The sequence below is a fragment of the Leptonotus elevatus genome, chromosome 12 (assembly GCF_054856555.1).
Source record: "Leptonotus elevatus isolate MCC_2025b chromosome 12, RoL_Lele_1.0, whole genome shotgun sequence".
NCBI lineage: Eukaryota > Metazoa > Chordata > Actinopteri > Syngnathiformes > Syngnathidae > Leptonotus > Leptonotus elevatus.
Window position 1 is genome coordinate 20,011,982 of NC_141250.1, and position 23,195 is coordinate 20,035,176.

The 23,195-nt window shown below is 41.8% G+C and overlaps 2 protein-coding genes across 3 annotated transcripts in view; both read left to right on the top strand.

Moving 5' to 3' along the window:
* fn1a (fibronectin 1a) overlaps positions 1–15,833 on the top strand; it is a 30,343-nt gene extending 14,510 nt beyond the window's left edge. The window contains exons 19-49 of one of the 2 annotated variants that reach the window (XM_086091071.1): positions 422–700; positions 1,093–1,356; positions 1,439–1,533; positions 2,626–2,794; positions 2,867–2,953; positions 3,052–3,243; positions 4,381–4,653; positions 4,752–4,866; positions 5,067–5,143; positions 5,239–5,328; positions 5,474–5,740; positions 5,829–5,945; positions 6,104–6,268; positions 6,816–6,971; positions 7,052–7,165; positions 7,254–7,523; positions 7,757–7,968; positions 8,738–8,825; positions 8,989–9,171; positions 9,285–9,374; positions 9,530–9,721; positions 9,830–9,919; positions 11,198–11,309; positions 11,409–11,628; positions 11,724–11,894; positions 11,970–12,108; positions 12,193–12,360; positions 13,544–13,669; positions 13,751–13,857; positions 13,990–14,109; positions 14,895–15,833. In XM_086091071.1, the coding sequence (XP_085947197.1) occupies positions 422–700; positions 1,093–1,356; positions 1,439–1,533; positions 2,626–2,794; positions 2,867–2,953; positions 3,052–3,243; positions 4,381–4,653; positions 4,752–4,866; positions 5,067–5,143; positions 5,239–5,328; positions 5,474–5,740; positions 5,829–5,945; positions 6,104–6,268; positions 6,816–6,971; positions 7,052–7,165; positions 7,254–7,523; positions 7,757–7,968; positions 8,738–8,825; positions 8,989–9,171; positions 9,285–9,374; positions 9,530–9,721; positions 9,830–9,919; positions 11,198–11,309; positions 11,409–11,628; positions 11,724–11,894; positions 11,970–12,108; positions 12,193–12,360; positions 13,544–13,669; positions 13,751–13,857; positions 13,990–14,109; positions 14,895–14,963 (4,817 nt within the window). In that variant the 3' untranslated portion in view covers positions 14,964–15,833. The remainder of the gene's footprint in view (positions 1–421; positions 701–1,092; positions 1,357–1,438; positions 1,534–2,625; positions 2,795–2,866; positions 2,954–3,051; positions 3,244–4,380; positions 4,654–4,751; positions 4,867–5,066; positions 5,144–5,238; positions 5,329–5,473; positions 5,741–5,828; positions 5,946–6,103; positions 6,269–6,815; positions 6,972–7,051; positions 7,166–7,253; positions 7,524–7,756; positions 7,969–8,737; positions 8,826–8,988; positions 9,172–9,284; positions 9,375–9,529; positions 9,722–9,829; positions 9,920–11,197; positions 11,310–11,408; positions 11,629–11,723; positions 11,895–11,969; positions 12,109–12,192; positions 12,361–13,543; positions 13,670–13,750; positions 13,858–13,989; positions 14,110–14,894) is intronic. The other variant, XM_086091072.1, reaches the window with a different exon arrangement.
* A 562-nt stretch (positions 15,834–16,395) lies between these two features.
* Positions 16,396–21,757, top strand: umps (uridine monophosphate synthetase). Its single transcript, XM_086091257.1, has 10 exons — positions 16,396–16,608; positions 17,157–17,310; positions 17,396–17,520; positions 17,667–17,854; positions 17,923–18,020; positions 19,342–19,502; positions 19,583–19,700; positions 19,810–19,985; positions 20,531–20,645; positions 21,057–21,757. The coding sequence occupies exons 1-10, from the start codon at positions 16,459–16,461 to the stop codon at positions 21,233–21,235; spliced, it is 1,464 nt and encodes a 487-aa protein (XP_085947383.1). The 5' UTR covers positions 16,396–16,458; the 3' UTR covers positions 21,236–21,757.
* Positions 21,758–23,195: the final 1,438 nt, after the last annotated feature.

The following is a 23,195-nucleotide window of genomic DNA, read 5'->3' on the forward strand; positions in this document are numbered from 1 at the left end:
CAGACTTCGCAGCTGCTTTGCGTTGACTTTTTTTTCTGATCGTCAAGAAGTTTGTAAAGTTTTCCACGCTGCCAGGTCCAACATGTGGTTGGCCCGGTCGAGCAGATGCTAGAAGTGCGTATGTGTGAATGTGTTTGCATAACCTGTGTGATGGAATAAAGATGTGCGAACCGGTTGAGAGTGCACCGCCGTGTTTGGAATCTCAATTTATTACAGATGCATGAACGGCAAGTGGACAAATTGTTGATTGTTTACAGCCAGCTCTAAGCCGTCACCTAATTTGATTTAAGCTGTTAATCTTGTATTTTTTTTTAAAGTTTTTAAAATATTTTATTAAGGATTGCACTCCAAAAGTTTCCTTTTTCTTCTCTCGTGAAAACAATGAAAACCTAACACCAGGTGTCTTTTCCCTCCCCAACAGAGGAAGTGTCCTCCCCAACAGACCTGCAGTTTTACGAGGTATCAGATAAGAAAATAGTTCTGACCTGGTCCGGGCCAGCCGGCGACCTCTCAGGTTACCGGGTCACCGTGGTCCCAGTGGACGAGTCTGGCTCTCCTCAGAGAGAGATGACGCTACCCGTCAGCCAAAACTCATACATTGAAGTGACCCACCTCCAGCCCGGAACGCTGTACCGCTTTAATGTTTACAAGATCCACAATGGAGAGGAGAGCATACCGCTTATTGGGGAGCACACCACAAGTGAGTTTGATAAATTGAGCAAAAAAAAAACATTTTGGAAACATTGTAAGTTTTGGGATCAGTGGGCATTCCACATAAAGGAACTGAAAATTGGAGCATTCAAGTACTTCCGCATAATGTCGTTTTGGACTTATTTTTGTGCACTGTGGCACAGCCATGTTGTAAAAAAAAAACTGTTCCCATGAAATTAGATTTTTGTAATTGCCCAAAAGGTCTTAGTAAACTGAAGACGATGGGAGGAGGTTGAATTTCAGATGCACAAATATAAAATAAGGAACAGAAAATAAACATTTTCAGAGATCAGAAACTTTTGTCTCTAAAGTGTTGTCGCTCCAATTTATGATGATGCATTTCTGAATAATTCTCAAAACCTTTAACATCTCTCTTTTCAGAGCCCGACGCTCCGACAGATATCCATTTCGCCAACGTGACGGAGGACAGCGCCGTGATTCTGTGGTTCGCCCCACGAGCCAAGATTAGCGGATACCGTCTCTTCCTCACCGTCGAGGGCTCGAACCCGAAGCAGCTACGCCTGCCGGCCCGGCTCACTCAGTACACCCTCCTCAACCTGAAGCCGGATACGATGTACACTGCTACACTGCACTCGGAACAAGATAACACACTGAGTGAAGGAGAAACAGCTGTGTTTACCACGAGTGAGTAAAACGATCACTATTAGCGCAAAATGTTTGACTAAAGGGATATGAGAATGAGCCAAACTTGCTTTTGTATTTGTAGACCCACCAATGGGTAACGCCCCCCACTTCAGCACTGATGTTACTGACACGTCTATTATTATTTCATGGACTCCTATGCCACGCGTCAGCTACAAGGTATGCATGCATACTAGCCTCATTTCATTTTCAGTTTTGAGTTGAGTGTGGTCACAGAACGATTTCAACTTGTAAGTCAAGGCACCAGATAGTGTTAATTTCGTCAACGAAAACTAAGGAAAAATCATTTCGTCAACACACCGGACGAAAACTAGACTAAAACCCTCATTAATGTACTTCACTGGACTCAAATCTATGGACATTTTAGTTCATGAAAAAAACGAGATGAAAATGTTGTAAAATCTTGTCTCTGCTAGTCTGTCACTGTGCAATGTCATGTGACACACAGTAACGCACTCCCACTCAAATCTGCAGCTAGCGAGTGCAACATGACACATGGTTACTGACAGGCGGTAGATTCACGATGAAAGATAAAAAAAAAAAAAAAAAGTAAGTTATAGTTTTAACATAACGGCTATGACGTTCCAATAATAATGGTAATCCGACCTCTAACTCATGCTAGCTAACTTACTAGCTCATAGCACGGAGCCATAGTAGCTACTTGTTGATATACTGTAATTGTGTGTGAAGTTGTTTGTGTGTGAAATTTTATGTGAAATAGTTTTCGATCCGAAATGTTCAACATAATCTGCTGACAAAAAAATAAAAAATACAGGGGTTAAATGATTGTCCTGACTAAAACTAGACTAAAACGTTGAGAGTTTTTGTTGACTAAAACTAGATGAAATTTTTTTTTTTTTTTTTTTTACTAAAATAAAGACTAAAAATTGACTAAATAAAAACGGGATGAGGTTGACTAATTATGATAAAAACTAACAAAAACGGGATTGAAACTGGACTAAAACTGAGACTAAATTTTAAAATGGAGGATAAATGTTAACACTAGCACCAGTGTTAAAATGCTTCTATTACGGATGGTTAAATAGAGCAGCTGTCCCTTCATAACACGGGAACTGCAGACCTTCTGGGAACGATCGGATTGGTCCAAATATGTCACACGAGTGATGAGAATGCTCTGCACTTTGTCCTTATTCTTGGGAAAACATTGACCTCTGACCTTTTGCCTCCTGTATACTAGCGCATGTCTGCGGCTTTTCTGTGCCGCGCTGACCACGCGTTCATTTATCTCAGTTGACAGTGCGCCCCAGTCAGGGCGGAGAAGCCCCTCGAGACGTGACCTCAGACTCAGGAAGCATTTACGTATCCGGTCTGACTCCCGGAGTGGAATATACCTACAGTGTGCAACCAGTTATTAACGGACAGGAACAAGGAACCCCCATCACGCGCCGCGTGGTCACACGTGAGTGGAAACCGCTAAATACCGTCGTCTCTGTTCCGTTGACTGTATGATTTATTTGACTTTTCTCACCAGCTCTGTCACCTCCCACTGAACTCCACTTGGACTCAAACTCAGACACTGGAGATATTACCGTGCAGTGGAATGGAGCCAATACACCAGGTACGCACAAGACTCGCAATGTGCATGAAGAGAGATGATTACCTTACAAAAAAAATGTCTTCTACTGCCTCTTTCTTCCAACTATTTTCCAACCCAAGACATCACTGGCTATAGAGTAACATGCGCTCCCACCAACGGGCAGCAAGGAAACAGTGTGGAGGAGTTTGTGCAGGCTGGAGAGAACTCGTGCACCCTCGAGAACCTCAGTCCGGGAGTGGAGTACAACGTCAGTGTTTTTACGGTTAAGGATGACATGGAGAGTGTTCCAATATCAACAACCATCACTCCAGGTGAGTTTTAGATGCATTGGGGACTCGTATTTAATATGGTAGTCAGGTGAACTCCATCTTTTATGTGACTGTTGTACACATCGGGGTCCTTTTTCTTATTTTTTTTCCCCCCCCCTTATGTCGAGCAAAGCTTTTATAGTATCAAGTTGAAAGTTCATGTGTTTGGCATTACCTTTCAACAGTTAACAGATACTAGCTATACTGCTATTCTAAACTAACTAAAGTTGCCATTAACGACGCCAAACAGTACCAACTGTAGTCCTTAATATATAGATTAAGGATTTCCAGTAGAGATGCTTCACTGATAATGCTTTAAAGATGTGTGGATGTAATATATGGTGCTTAAGAAATTTATTAGACAACCATCCACTGTAAGATTGATAATTTTTTGTGGTTCTGTGCACAGGAACGGAAAGAATACAAATTAAAGCGCTAGATAGCCTATTAGGCATGGGCCAGTTGCAGGTCTCAAGATAAATGGTCGTTTTAAAAAGTCACGTTGTTTAAGAACCGCGAAAGCTTCATGATGTTTTATTTATTTATTTATTTTAGTTGTCAGTGCACGAATTGGCTGTTTTAGGAATTTATTAGATACCGTAACTCAATAGAGGAAGGATATGGCAATATGTTCTAATACTGTATTTCCAATACGATATCTGACTTCGGAGCCCGCCGTCATCGTTAATATATTACTATAAACGAATGTCTAAGTAAGTGTTCAATGTAAACGTTTTATTTCCCTAAACATTTCAAAAGACAACATTTTAGACCTGTAATTGCTATACCAGGAAACCACAATATTTTTTTTATTTGAGGATATACAGATATATATCTCTATAAATAAGGTGGTCTAATAAATTTGAACACTGTATATTATTTTTTTTTAAACTGTAACAAGTATCTTCCATTGGTGTGATATGGTGAATACATATCTCACTAAAATGGAAGTTGACTGTTATTGGCTCTCTCCTCACCATTGCCTCTTTTTGTCTCTTCATCTTTTTACTCATCCACTTTCTGGCCCTCACGATCAACCACTTCCCTTTTATCTGGACTCTATCTTCTGTATGTCTGGTTCTTTTTTTGTGGTGTCTTGTTCTCTCTCTCCCCCTTGCCCCTCAAATCATCCTATCACAGAGATCCCACAGTTAACCGACCTCATCTTCGACGATGTTAGTGACACCACGATCAGCCTTCGCTGGTCTCCGCTCAACACCACAGCCGTCACTGGTTACCGAATCACGGTGATGGCGGCGGGCGAAAGCGTGCCCATCTTCCAAGACACGGTTATGCCAAGCAGCGGGCATTACACAGTTTACGGCTTGGAACCTGGTATCGACTATGACATTAGCGTCATCACCGTGACGGACAACGGAGAGAGTGAACCCACTTTGGTCACACAGCAGACTTGTAAGCAAAAAGCATTCACAACACCTTTTTTTATCGTTTTAACTTTGCGTAGTGAGAGCCACTGCAAGATTTGTGTTTACTGTGTTTTTTTCCGATAGCTGTGCCGGCCCCCAATGATCTGGGCTTTGGCCAGGTAGGACCGGACTTTATGGAAGTCACATGGGTCTCACCTCGTGTCCCCAACAGGGCTGACATCAACAACTACCTCATTAGGTTTGAACATTTATTGCTTTTAAATGACTTTTTCTTTTTTTTCTTTTTTACTTAAAGACTCATAAAGTGAATTCTACGATTATTTCCGAGTGTACAAGGGCTGAGGAATATGTTGCACTCAATTGTGGACATGTAGCGTAAAATGCTAGCCGCACAGTATGTCCAAGACATGTCATTAGTGGTCTTGTTTTTTTCTCTAGGTACCATCCCATTGACGACGACGATGACCTCACAGAAACCAGTGCAGATGGCACAATGAACAATGTTGTGCTGAGGAGTAAGTTGGAACAAAAGCAATAATTATACAGCAACTTTAGAAACACACAATGGAAAGGTTTTTTTTATATCAACATTCTTTTCCCTTCTGGCCAGATTTGCTGCCAAACACCGAGTATCTGGTGAGCGTGGTGTGTGTTTATGAGCAGAGAGAGAGCTCGCCGCTTGTCGGCACCCACAAAACGAGTGAGTCTCACTTGGCCCGGTTGAACCGAGAGTTTTATTTGGTCCCTTGGCATTTGCACTCCGTCGCATTTCTTAGCATTGACACGCAATTGCTTTCCAATTGTTTTGATATTTGGGTCATCGTGTTTCTCCCAACATTCCTCAGCTCTGGATTCGCCAGTTGCTCTGCGTTTCTCTGAGATCTTCACCACCTCCTTCACCATTCACTGGCTGGCTCCCCAGAGCAAAATCACGGGCTATCGCATCCGTTACCAGATGACCAGCGGCGGGAGAACCAAAGACGAGAGGCTACCTCCTTCCAGAAACCACTTCACCCTGACAGGACTGGCTCCAGATACTGATTACTTGGTTAACGTCTACGCGGTTAGCGGGACACGGGAGAGCCCGCCGCTCAGCGGGAATCAGAAGACAAGTATGAAATCATGTCGTTCTCGTCATATGACACCGAGTTTGCATTGGTCAGGGATTGAATTCGATCTGGTTTTGTGCTTCTTCTCCAGTTTCTGATGCTCCTACCGACCTGGAAGTTCTCAACTCCTCCCCCACTAGCATCACCATCCGATGGGATTCCCCTCCTGTCACCGTGCGCTACTACAGGATCACTCATGGCGAGACAGGTAGATTAATACTGACTTTAAAAAAGTGGTTTGGTGATGATATATAAAAAATGATATATAATGACAAAGATAGCATTAAAATACGATCTAATATGTTTATTATTTCTGCTTAGAGATGATCTTTGTAACCCACGGATTTATTCTATTTCTTCATTCAGGAGGCCACAGTAATCCGAAGGAATTCACCGTGCCCGGCACTCAGTCCACTACGACAATCTCCAACCTGCAGCCTGGTACCGACTACACCATCACCGTCTATGCTGTAACTGGCAGAGGAGACAGCCCTGCATCCAGCACTCCTATCTATGTCACACATAGGACAGGTACACCAGCCCACACACGCACACGCATCAGGTGGACATTAGTGGTAGTGCTTTTTGAGTGGTTGAGATCATATTTGGGCGACAGAAATGTTTGTGTTAGCCGTGGTTGCCGCACTGCTCCACTGTCATATGGTGTCCCACAGGGTTCACTTCTGGGGCCTCTGCTGTTTTTATTCTATCTGCTGCCCTTGGTTTCCATCTTAAGAAAACATGGTTTTGTCCTGTCTGGAGGAAATCTTCCTGAATGGCACGGAATTAATTGAATTTCAATGAAAAGAAAATAGAAGTTACGGTGCTTGGTCCCAGTGACCCTTGTACATCTCATCCGGCTGATTTGGGATCCTTGGCACCTTATCTAAAGGCAGCCAAAACAGGACAGTGATTTTAAATTGGACTGGCAAATTGATGCTGTTGTTAAATCCAGCTTTTTTTTTTTAAATCTTAGGTACATGGAACCAAAAACACAGGCACATACTGTACTTCTTATCATTTCTCTGACATTGTTTACATCCTCCTCTCTCTTTCCTCCTTTCATTTGTCATTTCAGGAGTCGACTCCCCGTCTGACATGAAGGTGATGGACGTCAACGACAACAGTGTCACCGTGAGGTGGAGCCCCGCTCAGGGCCCAATCAAGGGATACAGGGTGACCGGGGTCCCCAAAAATGGGCAGGGTTCATCTTTCACTGAAGTGGTGGCTCCAGGTAATGTCACTTTGTTTTTGTTTATTTTTGTTTTTTTTATAAGCTTGACTGGCTCAAAAAAAAATTCCCCGCTCATCCAGACCAAACAGAGATGACTTTCTCCGGCCTGATGCCAACAGTCGAGTACACTTTTAGTGTTTATGCGCTGGGACAAGATGGAGAGAGTTCTCCACTGGTGGTAAATGCTCTAACAAGTAAGGCTTTTGCTTATTTACCCAAGAATTACAAATTTCCAGCTATTTTGCAGCATATTTTTATTTGAACACTTGCCCTCATTTTCAGATGTCGACCGTCCCAAGGACCTGACCTTCTCGGACATCGACTCCACTTCTTTACGAATTAGCTGGGACAGTCCCGATGGAATTGTTACAGCTTACAGGGTGTTGTATTCCAGCTCTGAGGAGGGCGAAAGAGAGCTGCGCCCTTCTCCTCGAGGAGATGCCGAGTCCGCCGTTATCTATGGCCTGCAGCCAGGCACCGAATACACTGTGAAGGTCATCGCCCTGCATGACGACACGGCCAGCACAGCACTGGTTGGAACTCAAGCAACAGGTTTCAGACTTTCATTATTTGCGTTGAGAAGCCACAGAAACGTGTTTGGAGAATAATAAATATACTCCTATGTTTAGCTTTGAATTCTGTGTGAAACCTTTTTTCCACCCTACCCATTTTTGGATTATTAATCTACGGCCGATCTTCATTTTTTTTGGCTGACCCGTATTCAAATGAAATTTAACACCATCTCGAACTCTACCTGACACTGTTTTCCCACTCTTTCAACACAGGGATCTCACCCCCGACCAACCTCCAGTTCTCCCAGGTTGGCCCCACGTCCTTCGCCATGTACTGGGCCATACCAGGTCAAGAAAACAGAATAACTGGCCAGACGGGCCTCACAGGCTACCGTGTCGTTGTGAACCCTAAAAACAAGAGCGGACCTACCAAGGAGATGAATCTGGCCCCGGACACAACAAAGGCCCACATCACTGGACTCATGGTGAATAGAATAGAATGGAATAGAATGCCATTTCTTGTCATTAAAGCATGAATTATAGCTACAGTGATAATTTTGTCGACGGAAATTTTTCGTCACATTTTTCTTTTAAAAAATTCAGACGAAAATCAAACAAAAACTAAAATAGAAGCCATTCATTGAGACAATAACGATAGCTAAAATTAACTGACAATTTTGTCAAACAAAAACGAAAACAACACAGTGACTAAAATTCACGCAATCCAATCAGAAGTAATGTTTGGTTGGGACACTCAGAAACTTTATTTAATTTTTAAAATATTTGCATTCATTGTGCAACTGTAAGAATTAATCTCAAGCAATTATGCACTTTTTTTTTTTATTTAGGTGAAAACTAAGTTATAAGACGGCATATTATTGTTAGTTCAACATGTTTCAGTGAAACAATTAATAAAGACCATTATATTAAATGTGTCTTGCGTGTTAAACTGCAGTTACAAATAGGTGTGTTATAATTTTCTGGATAAAAGTTGAAATGTATGCTGAAGGAAAACATAAATTGATCTTTATTTTGTCGACTAAAATAGGATTAAAACTAAAATACTATCAGATGACTAACTTATGACGAAAACTTTAATTCATTTTAGCCAAAAAACTATAACTAAAACTAAATTCAAATTTCATGTCAAAATTAACACTGGCTACAAACTGCTAATAGTTATTGTTATAGTCCCACTTTGTCCTTGAGTTTTTCGTTTTTAATTTGACCTTGCTGTTACTGCTTTTCTTCTAGGTTGCAACTACTTATGATGTGCATGTTTACGCCTTGAAAAACTCCCTGACCAGTCGGCCAGTCCAAGGAGAGGTTACCACACTGGAGAGTGAGTTTTGTTCAAACATTGTTTCAAGCAGGCAAAATAAACACACATTTTTAAAGCTGGAGAAACAACATCCTTTTTTGTGTTTATCCAAAGCAGAAAGAAAAAAAACTTCCTTCCTCTCTGTCATCATTTTCCCTGACCTTATTTTCGTGTCGTTTTCAAGATATCAGCCCCCCCCGTCGCGTACGCATCACCGGCGTCAACGATTCCTCCATTACGCTGATCTGGCGCTCCAAGACGGATGCAATCTCAGGCTTTCTGGTTGAGGCCACTCCCACTTCCTCGACTACCTTCACACCCATTCAGAGGTCCATCAGTGGCGACTCGCGCTCGTATACCATCACAGGTGCGATTGAGATATTAGTAGTTAGATATACATAGTAATGGATAGCAATCATTTTTGTATTAAAAATACAAATATTGGTTCTTTATGTGACTTTGCCCATCTATACATTTCAGGGCTGGAGCCTGGTACCAACTATAAGATCAACATCTATACACTGAAAGGAAATGGCCGCAGTGCACCTCTTACACTCACCGCCTCCACAGGTAAGCGTCACTTATTATTCTGTAGCTTCAGTCAACAACAGTGTGTGACTTGAACCCAAATTAAGATCAGCACCGATGTAATAGCAAGCGGAACACACGTAAGAAGGCATTGCAGTGCCGGCTGATGAGCTTTTAATTGTCATTATCTTCTTCAGCCAATCCGGTGGTCAGCCCTCCCACCAATATCCAGTTCACTTCCCTGAACCCCACCAGCATCTCCTTTTCATGGGAGCGATCCCGCAGCCCGGGGGTTACCGGCTATTACGTAACCTACGAGCACGCCGGAGGTTTGCCTCAAGAAGTCATCCCCAGACCTCACTCCAGCCAGACCTACGCCATCGTCACCGGTGGGTGGGGCGGGGGGGGAGTGATTCCAATGGAACTCACACAAATGATCACATTGAAAAATGATGCGACAGAAGATTAACATGATATTTAATGTCTGCTGCTCACAGGTCTGAAACCAGGAACGGAATATGTCATTAAAATTGTTGCCCTGCAAAATACTTTGAGAAGCGTACCTCTCATGGGCAAAGCCAGAACGCGTAAGTACACTTGGCAGTTGTGCCATGATGCATGCAAACTTCCAAATGGAGCTGAAATGATGAACCAAATAACTTGAAAAACATTTGCAAAATTTTTGCCTCGAGGCTTCATTTTTCCTCAATGCAGTCACACTTCTAATTTTTTTTCATTTTTCTAGAACTAAATAATTTTCATTGGTGTCTGACTGATCTAAAAGATGACTAAGCATGATGTTGATCTCTGCAGTTCAAAACACTTAAAGGGAAATCAACCCCCCCAAAAAGTATTGACAATAAAATGTTTTAAGCAGTCTAAATATGGTTATCTGGTTAATATTGCATTAGTGGAATATGAGTTAAGCAGCAAAATCCAGCAGTTTTGATCAAGATCAGAAGGCGGCCATTTTGCCACTTGCTGTCGACTGAAGATGACATCACAGTTGCTCAGGTCTCAGGTAGCAACCAATCACAGCTCAGCTTCAGTAAACAGGTGAGCTCTGATTGGTCGTTGCCATCTTCAGTCGACAGCAAGTGGCAAAATGGCCGCCCCCTGAGATGGATAAAAACGGCTGGATTTTGCTTTATAATTCATATTCCACAATTGTTATATTAATCAGAATGTCATGTTTAGACTAGTAAGGTCACATATAACATATTGTTGTCAAGAAATGTTAAAGGCTTTTAACTCATTCACTGCCATCAACGGTTATAGACGTCAAAAATTAATTTGAACAATTTCTATTAGTTTAACATTTTTCCCACTTTTGTTAACAAGAGTATGAATACCTAGATTTTTTTTTATTGTATTAGAACAGATGTAAAATTTGTGATTAATCGTGAGTTAACTAGTGCAGTCATGCGATTAATTACCATTAAAAATTGTAATCGCCTGACGTCCCTAATTTTTAATAATCTTTTCTTAAAAAAAGAAAAAGATTACAAAAAAAATTAAGAAAACATTATTATAAATTAGGGGCATCAGGTGATTAAAATTTGTAATTGTAATTAATCGCATGACTTCACTAGTTAACTTTTTATATCTGTTCTAAATGTACAAAAAAAAAATCTAGGCTTTCATACTCTTGTTAACAAAAATGGAAAAAAAATGTTAAACTAATAGAAATAGTTCAAATTAATTTTTGACGTATATATACTGTCAATGGCAGTGAATGGGTTAATTGTTGTATATCCTGTTGTTTGAATGGGACCACAGCGCAAACCCTGCCTGCAATAAAATTGAGTTGGATGCGATGTACATTTTTATTTGCTGTGTTGACTTTCCTTTTTATTATGTTCAAGCAGAGCCAGCTCTTACTCATTCTCTCCTGGTCCCCGAGCTGCCTCAGCTTCCTGTTTCTCACCGACCCACCACTGACATCTTGGACGTTCCGGAGTCCTCCAATGACAAGATGTAAGAATGCGGAGAATCACTCAAAAACTGTCAAAAAGATATACTGCTGCTTATCTCTCTCTCTCAAACTTTATTTTTATTTTTTTTTACGCATGTTAGCTTCGACTCCAACCTTGTGCACTTAGCTGGTACGAGTGGCCAGAGCCGACCAGGACAGCAGGGGCAGCACATCTACACGGAGTATCAAAGCCTGGGTCCGAACAATGGACTCCACAACCCCCGTGGTGGACCCAAAGAAGGCCAGAGACCAATTCTCAGAGAACCTCTCATCTACATTCCCGTGGCAGGCCCTGACGGAAACCGAGTGCCTTTGGTTAAGGTGCGTTATTTGCCAACTATAACAACTACATTCAATTCTTCCATCCACCATCTGTGACCTCACCTGGTGTGTTCGACGTGCCTTGCGTTGGGCAGGTGAGCGAAACACCTCTGCCAGGGCTTGCCTTTGGTTTCCCTGACAATGAGACGGAGTTGCCCCAAGAAGCGCAGACCATCACGACCATCTCTTGGCAGCCCATCCCGCTCACTTCCGAGTACGAGGTGTCATGTAATCCCATTACACACACGGAGGAAAGAGGCTTTCAGGTAATGCCTATTGGTTTTGAAACATTCGGAAAAAGGCAGTGATGCCGATCGTGAGTGATTGCCTCTTCCCCGTAGATGCGTCTTCCTGGAACCTCTAACAGTGCCACTCTGATTGGACTGACATCCGGAGCCTCCTATAATGTGGTTGTAGAGGCCATGAGGGGCGGAGCTAAAGAGAAGGTTCTGGAGGAAGTTGTAACCGTCGGCAATGCAGGTACAGCACTACATCCCAAAAAATATGTTAAGTGAATATTGTAATGTGAAAATCACAATCTGTGGTTGTTTTTTTCCTTTTTAGTTCCAGGAGACATCCCCATTTCGACCAACCGCGACGTGTGCTATGACACTTTCACGCACACGTACCACGAGGTGGGCTCAGAATGGGAGCGCATGTCCGAGACGGGCTTCAAGCTGTGGTGCCGCTGTCTGGGTCTGGGAAGCGGCCATTTTAGGTGTGATTCATCCAGTGAGTGGCTTATTAACACCCATCCCAGCATGCTTTGCTAATAGGCAGCACTCCATGGAATGAGAACATTCTATGCGATTTAACCAATGAGGAATTTATGAAAAGGACCCAAGTCATTGAAAACACAATATCAAAGTTGTTGTTTTTTTGAGTGCCATATTCAAAGCTTGTCAGACTCCTAAAAAAAATCTACACCAAAGAGAGACTGTTCCTCCTATGTATTATAAATTCCTAAAAAGCTATGTTCATAGGGGAAGTCAACCTTAAACATTTCTTGACAATAACATGTTATATGTGACCTCACTAGTCTGAACATGACATTCTGATTAATATTTCATTTGTGCAATATGAGTTATGAAGCAAAATCCACCCGTTTTTATCCATCTCAGGGGGCGGCCATTTTGCCACTTGCTGTCGACTGGAGATGACATCACAGTTGCTCAGGCAATGACCGATCACAGCTCACCTGTTTTTTTTTTTTTGGAGCTGAGCTGCGATTGGCTGTTACCTGAGATCTGAGTAACTGTGATGTCATTTTCACTCGACAGCAAGTGGCAAAATGGCTGCCTTATTTACACTAGTGGTGCTGCATAGAACATATTATTGTCAAGAATTTTTTGGGGGTTGACTTCCACTTTAAATGAAGCCATAAAATTGTACAATTCTATGCGCCGCATTTCTCAGCATGGGCAGTGTGGACAATATTGACAATTTAATTTATATATTGGAAACCTTTATGTGCATTATGTACAATTCAAGTAATGGCGAATTTCAGCACGCGGGCGCCATTCTAGCTAGGACCACCGTTGAATTCAAGTATTCTCACACTTATGTCTGTCTGCCCATGTTGATGTTTCTACTCTGTGTGTAAAAAAATGCAATTTTTATGAACGAGAGCAGAAAGCAAAACTAGGCAACCCCAGCCACAACCTCACTTCGGTTCTTTGTATTGTCCAAACCGCTCGCATGACAATATCAAAAACGGAGCTCGTCGTCTTTCTGCAAACTAGCTGGAACCAGAAAAACATGTCACTGTATTCACCACAATAAAAAAATCACGTTTGTACTTTTCATCTCCCCATATTTATAAACATGTGGTGCGACTCCATCTCTGTCCCTCACACTTTATTTATATTTTAATCCTCTCGCGCCATCTTTTTCCCGTAACCTCTCTCTCCGTCAGAGTGGTGCCACGACAGCGGCAACAACTACCGCATCGGCGAGAAGTGGGATCGCCACGGCGAGAATGGTCACATGATGAGCTGCACCTGCCTGGGCAACGGCAAAGGAGAATTTAAATGTGAACCCCGTGAGTGTTCATTTGCACCCGCACACTGCATAGCATTTGCCGCATGTTTGGTCACTCTGTAAACAACCTTTCCGCAAACAGACGACTCCACGTGTTACGATGACGGCAAAATGTACCGTGTTGGCAACCAGTGGCAGAAAGAATACCTGGGAGCCATTTGCACCTGCACCTGTTACGGCGGACAACAGGTGGGGTTTTTTTTACGAGCGGCTCGCTCTAATTACAAGACGTGTGTATTCTTGTACATATATATGGAAACCGAAGACTCCAGCTTGCGTGAGCCACGTGATCGTGGAACTGATTCGTGTTAACGATCGCAGGGCTGGCGTTGCGAAAACTGCAGAAGGCCGGGGGGGCCGACCCACGTGGAGGGTGACCTGCTTCAGCCTGTCCACACCGACGTCTTCGATCGCTACAGGGAAAATGCTCGACGCAAACTGGTCAGTATTAAAATATGATTAGCATTACAACCATTCCTTGTGCCATTTTTTTTTTTAAATCACAATATTTATTTATATATTTATTTTCGAGTACTGTGTTAGTTTTTTACTAGGGGTGTGCAAATTAGTGCGTTAATTTAAAGTTCCTTTAACGCCACAATTTTTTTTTAATGCACCATTAATGACCGCCCCTTAATTGGAAAGCCTGTACTGGGGCAATTTCAGTCGCAATGCAGCAGATACGTCGACGTCAAAATTTAATAATAATGCATATGTTTGTAGAGACTGCGGTCAAATTGTATTTAAAAATTTTAAAAATGTGCAGAAGTTCACAAGTTACTTCATGTTAAAGATTAGATAGCTCTTAATATGAAAAGAAAAATGCAGAGCTGTCACCAACGTCTTGCAAATGCAATTATGCCATCTAGTGGCAGAAAAATGACCAAGACAAATCAATATCACACTAGTTTTTTTGCAGTACAGTACACCCTTTTAATTTAACTCAATTTTATGAATTATGAAATTTCTGTATCAATGACTAAAAGATGCAGCCATATTTCTGTTAGTTAAATTTTTTTTTTCCACTTTTATGTTAACAAGTGTATGAAAACTTTTTTTGTACTTTTAGAACAGATATAAAATATTGCGATTAATCATGAGTCAACTATTGAAGTCATTAAGTTAGACTTTAGCAGTCATTAACATTGTTTGAGTAATGTTACTCTTTCATATTTCCTGATGCAATATGAACCTATATTTCACCCTCTTTTCTCCTCCCACTCCAGAACATCCAGTGTCCAATTGAATGTTTGAGTCCCGAACTGCTTGCAGATGCTCAAAGCCCCTCAAAGTAGAGAATAGGAAAATGAAGAAATCACATGGCTTTACTGCATCGCTACCACTTCAAGAAGGCAAGAAGGACACCTCCTCTTGTCACTCACAGAAGACATTTCTACCACATCTGTGCCTTATGACTCTTTCCCACCAAACCTCTGTGCCTTTCTAAAAAGATTCAGACCACATTTTTGTGCGGGTTCTTCAGTCAAAGAAGACATTTTTTGCATTGGAATCCTTTTAGATGCAAAACTGCCAGATCACAGATGTACATTCAACGCATTCAAACATGCTGTACATAGACACAAACACATGATGCAGTACTGTTGCACCAGGTCTTTTTTTTTTTTTTTTACTTTATATTTTGTAATATCTTAAGTCACAAAATGTTCCAATAAGTTGCAAGGGGTATGTCACAATTGTCGTTATGTTAAGTTTGCCTCAGAGTGTATTCCAAAATGTACGTTTGTTTTGCAGAGAAGGGTATCGGAATGTCTAACTGTGGTAAATATCCAAGAATGCCAAGAACAAGCTTTTCTTTTCAAAAAATAAGCACTGCTATGAGATGCTATCAAAAGCCAGCCACCACCTTGATATTCTGCAGCACAATTTTTTCCCTATGTAATGTTGAGTACAAAGCCAAAGTTGACTGACCAAAAAGAAAAAAAAATATCTGTCGTTTGAACATGTCACCGTTATGTGGAGTAATTTCATTTCTGAATTGTTTCATTTTCTTGTTTTTTTTGTTTTGTTTTTCATTTTATTTATCCCTTTTTTTTTCAGGCATTTTGTTCAATGCCATTTCAGGGTTGTACACTTTGTTTTTTAATGGTTGGTGCCAAACTGAACTACTGTGGATCTTTTTAATAAACTTGACAAATACAACGTTGCACGGTTTCTTGTTATTCCATGGGAGATTAATAGAGTCAAGTAGGTTATTGTAAATGGACGTTAGGTGGAAGGTCTAAAATCTTGACAATATGTGTACAATATAACCACATGACATTCATTAGATTTACACGAAATATAAATGAAATTGAATATACGGCCTTGCTGTAAACTGCAATATGTTTTGGTGTGGTAGACCTCTTAGTACAATGTCTTCTTAGGTAGAGGTTTATGAGACTTTACCTTGATCCAGTGTTGTACACTCAATTATAAATGTAATCATCAGGATTTATAGGTTATTTGCGTTAAGTGGATGCCCGGTGGCAACATGCTGCCTCTCACTGGTCAGTCTTGGTACTACGACTGGTGTTTGGTGTGCCGTGTTGGTCGTCTCTGAATACAATAGTACACCAATAACAAGAGCAGTAATAACAAACTACATCGATTTTTCTCCCTCCACATCCCACATTTTAAAAACAAGTCAGGTTGTTAAAACGTACTTGAGCGCTACATTATTACGTTGAAGGAGTAGAAGCGGAAGCAGCCGGCTTCCCTGCGCGAGCTTGGCGGAAGTAGTGCTGACGTCTGAAGTTAGCCGGAGCAGCTCAACTCAATTGAGACGCAATCATGGCCAATATTTGCATGGACGCGTTTATCCTGAAGCTGCAAGATGTGAACGCGGTGAAGTTTGGCGAGTATAAGCTCAAGAGCGGCTTGATGACGCCCATTTACATCGACCTGAGGGTGCTCGTGTCCCACCCTGTTCTCATGAACCAGGTAAACACATGTGGCACGCCACGCGTGCTTCAACTTTGACTGTTGATACAACACTTGTGTATTTTATATTTTCCCTCATCGTCTGGAAGTCTCCCCGTTATTGTGTCCACTTTGTCGTTTTTCCGCCACTGTTCTTTTGTACTTTTGTTATGTGCTGTTTAACTAATGAAAATCGATTTTTGGATCGCTATGACTGCTTTAGAGGAGACATACTATATGCACTTTTCCCTCAATTTAAAAAAAGTTCCAACATGTCATTAATGCAAGGTCTCTGGCTTTCTTGTGTCAAAGTACACAGAGGCTAAAGAAAAATAACTACAGCACGCAATAACATTCAGAAAAATCACTAAAAAGTCTTTGCAAACCATCTATATCTATTTTGTGATGATTTAAATCAGTGTCTTTAGCGGTATTTGTCATACAGTAATCGACATTCATTTATTGCAAACTGAAAGCAGACGTGCTTAGTTAGCCATGCATAGTACATTCTCTGAAGGAAATGTATATACCGTATTATTACTGGATGTCATATTTCTTTCCATTTTCAGGTGTCACAGCTTATGTACCAGAGAGCTCAAGATGAGCGTCTCCAGTTTGACTCGGTGTGTGGTGTCCCGTACACGGCCTTGCCCATGGCCACCATTATCTGCTCCACACATGAGCTGCCGATGCTCATCAGGCGCAAGGAGGCCAAGGACTATGGTGCGAGGCACAATTTTCCTATTTGATCGTATAAGAAAATGCACAAGAAGAAAAAAAGAAAGTCCAAATGATCTGTCTGTGTTAGGAACCAAGCGTCTGGTAGAGGGCTCGTTTAAAGAGGGCGATACGTGCCTCATCATTGAAGACACGGTGACCAGTGGCAGTAGCATCTTGGAAACTGCTGATGTGCTGCACAAAGAAGGACTCAAGGTGCAGTAGGACTACAACTACTCAAAAAAAATATATTTAATAATTTGCTAATAGAAATGGCGACTGGATGAGAATATCGGTGAATAACTGAGCCCAGTTTCCAAAAATCAAATCGATGAAATCTGCGTTGTTTGTGTGTGTGAAAGGTGACAGACGCCATCGTGCTGATGGACAGGGAGCAAGGCGCGGCGGACACGCTGGCTTCCAAAGGCATCCGGCTCCATCCCATCATCTCCATGTTCAAGCTGCTCGATGTGCTCAAATCCTCCGGGCGCATCGACGCGCACACCGCCCAGAGCGTACGCGAGTCCATCCTGGACAACAACACTTTCGGGTACTGAAGTCGCTTCCCCGTTTTTTCCGTCCGTCGGCAAACGTGATTTGCGTTCCGCTGTTTGTCAGGCGCAAGGAGGAGAATGGAAATGATTTGCCAGCATCGAAGGAGAAACGTGTGGAACGGAAGTTCGAGCTGAGCTACAAAGCCAGAGCCGAATTGCCAAGTAGGACACGCAGTACAGTGTAAAAGTCTCGCTATCTTCTTCTCTGCGGTCACTTTGTCCTTGTGAAAAAGAATGTTTTCACATGATGACATTTTTTTTAATTTTTTATCTTGATTAGACATCAAGTTGATTGCAGAGGTGTGCCTTGGGATGCCCACAATAAAATGGCACTCTCATTTGTGCAGTTTATTACTCTATTGGGGCAAATGTTGGCAAATCTCACCAGATTCTGATACATTTTCTGTCCCCTGCTGGTCAAAGTTAGACATTGCATCCTATTACACTGGAATACTGGAGGATAGCGATAGGAAACTGGCGGCCCGCAGGCCACGTTCTGACTCGCCCCAGATTCCCCCAAAAAAAGCATTTGTATATTTGGGGGGGAGAATTGTAAACCAGTGCGGTTTGTCACCCGAGGATTCACCTTTTTTGCAGATATATATATTTTTTAATATTACAATAATAATATTTGTGTGTGTGTGTGTTTTTTTGGGGAGGGGGGTGGTGGCAAACCCAGTTTTTCGTAGATGAGGTTTATCAGTGATTTTGGAAGAATTTTTGGGGCTTCAAAAAAAAAAATTTTTTAGTGGACCAGCATGTATTTCAGCCATATTTAAAATGGCATTTTTGTCATACATCTGGTTAAGAAGTGTGTGGTCCTATGTCTATGAGGTATTTTATGTTTTTGTTATGCATTATGTATTAAATTAAGAATGATTGATTAAATGATTTATTGCATGGTAAATATATATGATGATATTCTCAGTGATAGTTTTTAAAAGCAAAGGCAGTCCAATGTTTTTGAATGTGACTGATTTTGAGTTGACTAAAACTGCAATTTTATATGGGATAGTTCAATATACATTGAAAATTTATGCTGTTGTTTTGTTTATTTCTTTGTCATCTGAGTGCATTGAAAGTACTTAAAAACACGGAAAACCCATGAGCTCTGGACCTAGCTGAGTGCCCGCGGCCCCCAGACCCCCGGCTAAATTTTCAGATAATTTCACTTTGGTCAAATCACATCCCTGTTTAATTGTCTACATTTGTTGTATTGTTTAGTATTTTATTTAACCAGTGTGTTCATATTTTGCATACTTTTTTTCATTTCATTTACATTACTTCATACGTTGACAGCGTTGAAGTACTCACTCGTTTCTTTTATTTTCAGTACAGATGCTTTAAAACTGACAGTTTAAAAACATTTTTTTTTTTCAGATTTAACAATATGAAAAAAATGTGATTATTATTAGTTTTTCTTTTGTTTATGCCATATTGTCCGTTCCTATGGCGAAAGCATTGTTTTTGTGTGCGTGCGCAGATGTTCACCCTGTGGCGTCCAAGCTGCTGAGCGTCATGGCAGGGAAGCAGTCCAACCTGTGCGTGTCTGCGGATGTCACGAGCAGTGAGGAGCTGCTCCAGCTTGCAAACGCGCTCGGTCCCAAAATTTGCTTACTGAAGACCCACGTCGATATTTTGAAGGTCGTCGCCAAAACTGGAGCAATATGTGCAAAAACGACAAAAATCACGAGCGAGCTGTGTCTGTGGTGTGTTTGGCGCAGGACTACACTGAGGCTTTCGGCCAGAAGTTGCAGGCCGTCGCTGAGAAGCACAATTTCCTCATCTTTGAAGATCGCAAGTTCGCCGACATCGGCAACACGGTCAAGCATCAATATGAAGGTGAGAAGTGCGAATGACGGGTTTTTGTGGTTTCACAAATGACACCAAGATAAAATCATATGAAAACATTTTTTGTAACTTCTCTTTGTGATTATTTTGTGTTCTGCAGGTGGGCTGTACCGGATCTCGTCGTGGTCCCACATAGTGAACGCTCACGCGGTGCCGGGTCCCGGCGTTGTGAGCGGCCTGGCGTCCGTCGGACGGCCTCTGGGCCGAGGCTGTCTGCTCATCGCGCAGATGAGCTCGCAGGGCTCGCTTGCGACTGGCGACTACACCAAGGCTGCAGTAAGCACCTTTTTTTTAATTTCATAAATATTTTGAGTGTACTTAAACTCAAGTGATCCTTAAGTCATTTTAGCTTAAAGCTAAAACATAATGCTATATGCAAGGCTAATAAATAGCATCAGCGTCTTACTGTGTTATAATATACTTTAACCAACTGACATTTTCTGCAGCAACACATGTAGACATAACACGTACTCACATGCATATATTATTTATCCTCTGTAAAGAATGCGGCTTACTGATGAGTTTTGACCGCCATGTCTCTTATACTGCCCCCTAGTGGCTAAGGCATGTACACCAGAAGGGACAACTCAATGTCCATTGAATTGGAGCAAAAAAAATACAGCAAAAACTTGAATTCTTTACGTTCTATTTAATTATGTCATTACTTATTGATTGCGAGGCAGAAATTGCACAGACAAAACTTTTTGTACACAATGTAACCATTTTGAATTTCCGTGGGATTTATTTGTTTTAAAGTGTTTGGTGTTTTAAAGGGGCACACTATTGTCTCGTGAGCGTCGCTCAAATGTGTGTCTTCACAGGTGAAAATGGCTGAGGAGCATTCCGACTTTGTCATCGGCTTCATCTGCGGTTCGAAGATCATTGATAGGCCCGAGTTGATCCACATGACGCCTGGGGTGCGGATGCAGGCTGGAGGTGTGTTTACTTACCTTTGTTGCTAATATTTACAGAAGATTTTTTTTTTTTGTTATGTTATTTTGCAGTTATTTTTGAAGGATTAGTATATTTACGTTTTTACTGATCAATTTCGGGCATGGATCCTCTATAATTTTTGTGTGCATTTTCACATAGGGGGTGTATTCACTTTTGTTGCCAGTGTGTTGGATATTCATGTGTGTTGATAGGGCAGTGATTTTAGATTGATTTACAGGCTGTACTGTACTGACTGATTTATATTGTAGCAAAATTTCAAATCCACAAGCTTTCCACAACCGGAAGATGATGTAGTAATATCACTTAAACAAAAGGGGGCGCTGTGGTCCAAACATTTTTTTGATTTGTCACGCAGTGGCCAGCTGACTCATCTTTCTTCTTCCTGCCCCACAGGAGACGTCTTGGGCCAGCAGTACACCACCCCGGAGGAGGTCGTCTACAACAAGGGGTCCGATGTCATCATCGTTGGACGCGGCATCCTGGAGGCCTCCGATAGGCTGGACGCCGCCGAGACTTACAGGAAGTCGGGCTGGGAGGCGTACACACGGAGGATGGGGACGAGCGACCAATAAGAGCTCAAGACAAACATTTGAACCAGTTTTTTTTTCTTTTTTTTGTGTATCAACAAGTCACAGATGAAAATATACACCAGGTTCCTACACTCGACATAGTTGCTTGCTGCACATTTTATATTTCATAAAAGCTGCTCTCCTGCATGTTTTTGTTTCTGGTGCTTTTATACTTCTGGAACAGTAAGTCTCACTACTTTGCCAGTATTTGTACTATACTGTACTCTTTCCACTCCCTTGTATTACCTGTACTTTCGTCCATTCAGCTGGTTTTGTGCAGGCTAATTTACAACCTTCTGAGGGAACACTTTTTATATGCAAAAATATGGTCTTTAATCAGAAATCATGGGGTTGGTGACCTCTTATGTTTTTGTTGTTGTTGTTGTTTTTTTTAACTAGCTTGACTAGTCCAAATATTACTGTGAATCAGATGACGGAATTCTACTCATGTAAATGTGAATATTTGTTTGCGCCTCGCCTGCCTTTCACACGCTCAACAGTGAATAAAAGAAATCATACAGTTGATTCAAAGATGTTATCAGTTCACTTTTTACAGACGAGAGTTTAGTTTGAGGTTTCACTGACAGTGAAGTGGAATACACAGCTGACTTTCTGTGCAAGTGTTTGCATTCAGAATGCATCGTCCAGACATCTTATTTTAATTTTTTATTATAGCTCTTGGTCTCAGGGTGGCGGGTCAGCTGGAACCTTCAGGGCACATAGACAAACAACTATTCACATCTATGGTTTAGAGGTCTCGATGAAGCCAACGTACTTGTTTTAGAAATGTTAAGGCCGAGATTCAACCTCAGAAACGCACATTAGAACTGCGAGGTCGACAACTGTCGACCACTCGTACACTGTGCTGCACACACAAAAGCAAAGAAGAGAATGAAAATGTCTTTCCTGAGTGGATTTGAAACACTCAAATCAATAATTGATTGTAAACACTGACATTGTTTTCACCACATGAAGTTTTTCCATGCATTTCATTTGATAAGTCTAAAGAAAGATGCTCATTTAAGTACTAGTCATTATATTTGAAATAAATGCTACATGTTTATTATTTTTCGCATCATATTTTATTCGACTTTACACTCCATGCTTCCCACACTTTTAAGTCGTAAATATTGTCTTCATTGTAATTTATCTTTTGCAGGGAATAAGTTCGAAACAAGTTCCTTTAAGTTTCACGTCGTTGAGCAACATCGGCTACTACATGAATAATAATAAAAAACATAAATAAATCAACACAATATAAATGTGAATACATTACAAATGCGCTCTATTAGTGCCAGTTAACTGCTTTAATTCCAAAGAGACGCTCAAAGGTCACACGCGTTGCCTGGCACAGAAAAGAGAGTAGATGACTCTATTTGTGTGTGTGTGTGTGTGTGTGTGTGTGTGTGTGTTCACTTCACCCCACCCCCTCCCTTTGTGTCAATATTGGATCAGAGCAACGCACCGTGCGACAGGTGTCTATGCCCGCCCCGAGCGAGGAGCTTCTCTGCTTTTCATCATCCATCGTAAGGGGAGGAGAAAAAGCGCGAGCGAGAGAGAGAGAGAGAGAGAGAGAGAGAGAGAGAGAGAGAGAGAGAGAGAGAGAGAGAGAGAGAGTAGAGGTATAAAAGCTTATACCTGTTCTTGACGAGAGTTCAGTGCGCGCAAAAAGTTGACGCCAAACAAGGCCGAGCTCACCGTCACCTTTCTTCTCCTTTTTCCTCTTCTCCTTTCAAAAGGTAAGTTTTATTGCCGAAGTCCAATTCCTCCCACTTCTTGTCACGTTTTGTTTTTTTTGCTTCTGCCTTGACCAAATGTGCCCTCAAAAAGGTCCGGCGCGGCGCGCAAAGGGTCACGCCAGCTGTCAAGGAGCACCGCGCGCGGCGCAAATTTGGAGTCCCAGCGCGCACGCGCACGCACTCGGGACGTTTCCCCCCGCACGCGTCCGTATTTGCTTCACGTT

Excerpts from the sequence above, each read along its gene's own strand:
- umps (XM_086091257.1), top strand. The coding sequence starts at position 16,459 with ATGGCCAATATTTGCATGGACGCGTTTATCCTGAAGCTGCAAGATGTG. Across the intron at positions 19,503-19,582 it reads CCCACGTCGATATTTTGAAG|GACTACACTGAGGCTTTCGG; the intron begins GTCGTCGCCAAA and ends TGTTTGGCGCAG. Across the intron at positions 19,701-19,809 it reads GGTCAAGCATCAATATGAAG|GTGGGCTGTACCGGATCTCG; the intron begins GTGAGAAGTGCG and ends TGTGTTCTGCAG.